Source organism: Sinocyclocheilus rhinocerous, unplaced genomic scaffold (assembly GCF_001515625.1).
Source record: "Sinocyclocheilus rhinocerous isolate Xijiao unplaced genomic scaffold, SAMN03320098_v1.1 scaffold2098, whole genome shotgun sequence".
Taxonomy (NCBI): Eukaryota; Metazoa; Chordata; class Actinopteri; order Cypriniformes; family Cyprinidae; genus Sinocyclocheilus; species Sinocyclocheilus rhinocerous.
This window is the reverse complement of record NW_015645072.1, coordinates 202,069-205,306: the sequence shown is the minus strand read 5'-3', so window position 1 is coordinate 205,306 and position 3,238 is coordinate 202,069. Positions and strand designations below refer to the sequence as shown.

Here is a 3,238-nt window from a genome sequence, read left to right as displayed (position 1 = left end):
CTTTTTCCAAAAGGTACATCTGGAAAAAGGGGGGTCGTCTTATAATCAGGGTCGTCTCATATTCGGGTTTTTGGTGTATTTTATAGTTCTATTGTCAGTCACAGCATGTCGGAGAAAACGCCTTTTGTGGCCCATGGCAAACAAAGTAAACATTACATGACAAGTAAAGGTTAAACGATTGCAGAAATTGTATTTATTTTAAGGGCTTAAAGTGAAGTCTTGTTTAACATTATGCAGGCCTATTCTTGGAAACGAGCTAGCAGCAGAAATCACAGAACAGAACGAAATGTTATCATTTCATATTAAGCGAGTAAACAATTTAATAATGCAATTGAAAACATAAGGTCATTGACATGACAACTAAAAATAACAACAATAATAAAATTAATGCCACGATTTCAATATTCATAAAGATTAATTTTTAGGTGTCGTCAAAATGTAACTTTTGTACGTTTAAATGCTGAAAATACGTAAATATTTGTACGTTTAGATGCTGAAAATACGTCAGTATTGTACATTTTAGTGCCTGTAAAAACGTAAGTAAATGTTCGTTTTGTAGAACCACATTCAAAATGCATCGGGGGGGGCACTACACTGGATTGGGGGGGGGCACCCTAGGGCACTACACTGTTTTAATCCGGGCCTGTATATAATATATTATAAAATTAAATACTATAGTAATTAATCGATTAAATATGCTTGATATATTTTAGATGCCAAACTTTCACTCAATTTTACACCACAAATTTGGATTTATTAAAGTTTGGTTAAATATAGAGTCTCTGACCAGTTTGAAACCTTTTTTGTATTAGAATAGATGACAGATATTCAGATTTTTGGGGATAATATAAATAATATATATTATGTATATTATTTAATGTATATTTTAAGTAAAAGTAAACTTTTTGGACTTGCATATCCTTGTTCTCATGATGTTAAATGATTTAGACTTAAAGAACTGGATATTTTACTTTCACCATCATGTTTTAATCCAACAAAAAGTAAATAAAACAACTGGTCATAAACTCCCTATTCTTTCTCGTTCCCCAGATCCTATGCAGAATGGTGAGGCCGGAGGCAAGAGCGGAGAGTCTGTAGGATCTGCTGGATCTGAAGTCGCCCTGTTTGCTGGTGTTGCATCCGGTGCTGTCATCTTCATCATCATCATCATCGCTCTGGTAGCACTGCTGCATCGTCGTCATCAGAAACACTCAGCGCAGTGCTCCGCCCAACTGCCATTAAACACGCTGCCCAAACGCGGAAGTGCTGCCAGTGGCGGCAGCAACAACAACGGCTCTGAGCCGAGTGACATCATCTTTCCACTGCGGACCTCAGGAAGCATGTACTGCCCGCACTATGAAAAGGTCAGTGGAGACTACGGGCACCCTGTCTACATCGTCCAAGAAATGCCACCACAAAATCCTGCAAACATTTACTACAAAGTTTGACAGAGAATGGACAACAAGCCATGGACACTAAAGCGGCTCCGTTTCAAATGATGGACATCAGCGTTTTGATGCCTCTCAGACACTCAGTTGCTTGCTCCAGTTGGTTTAGCCCTATTAACTGGTTGCTAGAATGGCTGAAGTGCTGTCTAATTCAGAAAAACTCATTCTTTGTTGAGACATGATTCTGTATTAGATGCTGGTGCACATGGGAATTTGCTCTTTTGTTTATAAATGAACATGGAAAACTGGAGGACTTTCAAAGCTTAGAACAATCTTACAGATGAACAAGCAGTGAAGTGCTGCAAAGTCATGCTGAATAAACATTGCATGTGAAGGATCTGAGAACACCTGATTTTGTTACGAAAATGCAAGATTTTTTTATTTAATTATTGTTTTTTGCTTATTTTCGTGTTTCAAATCTCCCAGAGCTTAGCTGAAAATTTGAACGTTCATGCACGAGAAGAGGCCTTTATTCCTGTGCTTTGCAATTCTTCAATGTATTTGAGTCCATCTGATGCAATTTAGGCTGAGAATGACTGTTTGCATCCCAAAGCTGGCCTGATGGATGCATATTACACATCAGTTCAGACATTTGTAGCCCTTATGCTGTTGACGTTCAAGCCAGTGTGGTCCAAAACGCATGTGGTTCTTTTATCCCCATTTGCTTATAACTTTTCAAACATTTATTCAAACAGCAAACAAACAAAACTAAAGATCAACATACAGAAAGATCCTTTGTTGACTTGGTAATGTAAATACAATAGCCAAGCATTGAAATGATGCTTTAAGTTATGTTTTGTATGAATCTGAACAGTGCTTGTCCATTACGTTTCATCATTGAATGTTCAGTTGATTTTGTTCAGATACTTCAGGAGTTTACTTCAGCAAACCAGAAGCAACATGTTGGATAGAATGGATATTCTTTTGAAATCTTGCATTTGTTAAACTTGTTTGTTGATTCTAGTTGTTCTAGCCAATTTCACATTCCAGATGGCTGACAAGGTTGAATGAAATTATTCACCATAGTCGCTTGTGCTGCTCTCTTATTATTATTTTTTTATGAATGAATGAATGAAAAGTTCACAAAATTGTTTTGTATTGTTCAAATAAAAAAAGTGGCCTCAAGAAGTGTCAAAACACAAATCTTGACTCAATATCTGAAAACATCACTGTGGATGGATGAATGGATGGATGGATGGATGGATGGATAGATAGATATTCTCCATTTGACTTTTTAGGTGATATGTGATTTGTTTAACTTCTGACAATTAGCGAGATTTACCCTCATATGCTTCAATAGCCAGCTTCGGACCAATAATCAGAAACAAGACTGTCCACTCGTTAGGTTCTTCATGTCCCTGGCGACTACATAGGAAGCACATACCATTTGGTTTCATTTCCATATGACGCACTGGGTCACAGGACACTCAGCCCTATCCCATGGTGGGGAGTGTAGTGTGATGCATTTCAAAAGAAGCACTCACACCTCATGACCTCAGACACACTTTACCGTCTCCCACAATCCCGGCCACACACACACATGTTCTCACACTGTGTTTGCGCTTTTTCTTACAGACTCAGATAAGGACCTCTAACCTTCCACAGCACATTATCTTTGGCCCTTCCTCTACCCTCTAACCTTACAGATAATATTCCACCCTGAATACTAAGCATGGGTAGAGCAGAACAGGAAACACTGTGTTTTTGTTATGGAGGGACAGAACAATGGGGTGGTAAATCTACAAGTCAAGCCAGCTGCCTGTCACAGGCGGCCAAAAGAAACACTTCTG

The 3,238-nt window shown here is 38.4% G+C and overlaps 1 protein-coding gene across 1 annotated transcript in view; it reads left to right on the top strand.

Annotated features, from left to right (window-relative positions):
* LOC107705455 (ephrin-B2a-like) overlaps window positions 1-2,479 on the top strand; it is an 11,177-nt gene extending 8,698 nt beyond the window's left edge. The window contains exon 4 of the mRNA XM_016508758.1: window positions 1,051-2,479. Coding sequence (XP_016364244.1) covers window positions 1,051-1,448 — 398 coding nt within the window. The 3' untranslated portion in view covers window positions 1,449-2,479. The remainder of the gene's footprint in view (window positions 1-1,050) is intronic.
* Window positions 2,480-3,238: the final 759 nt, after the last annotated feature.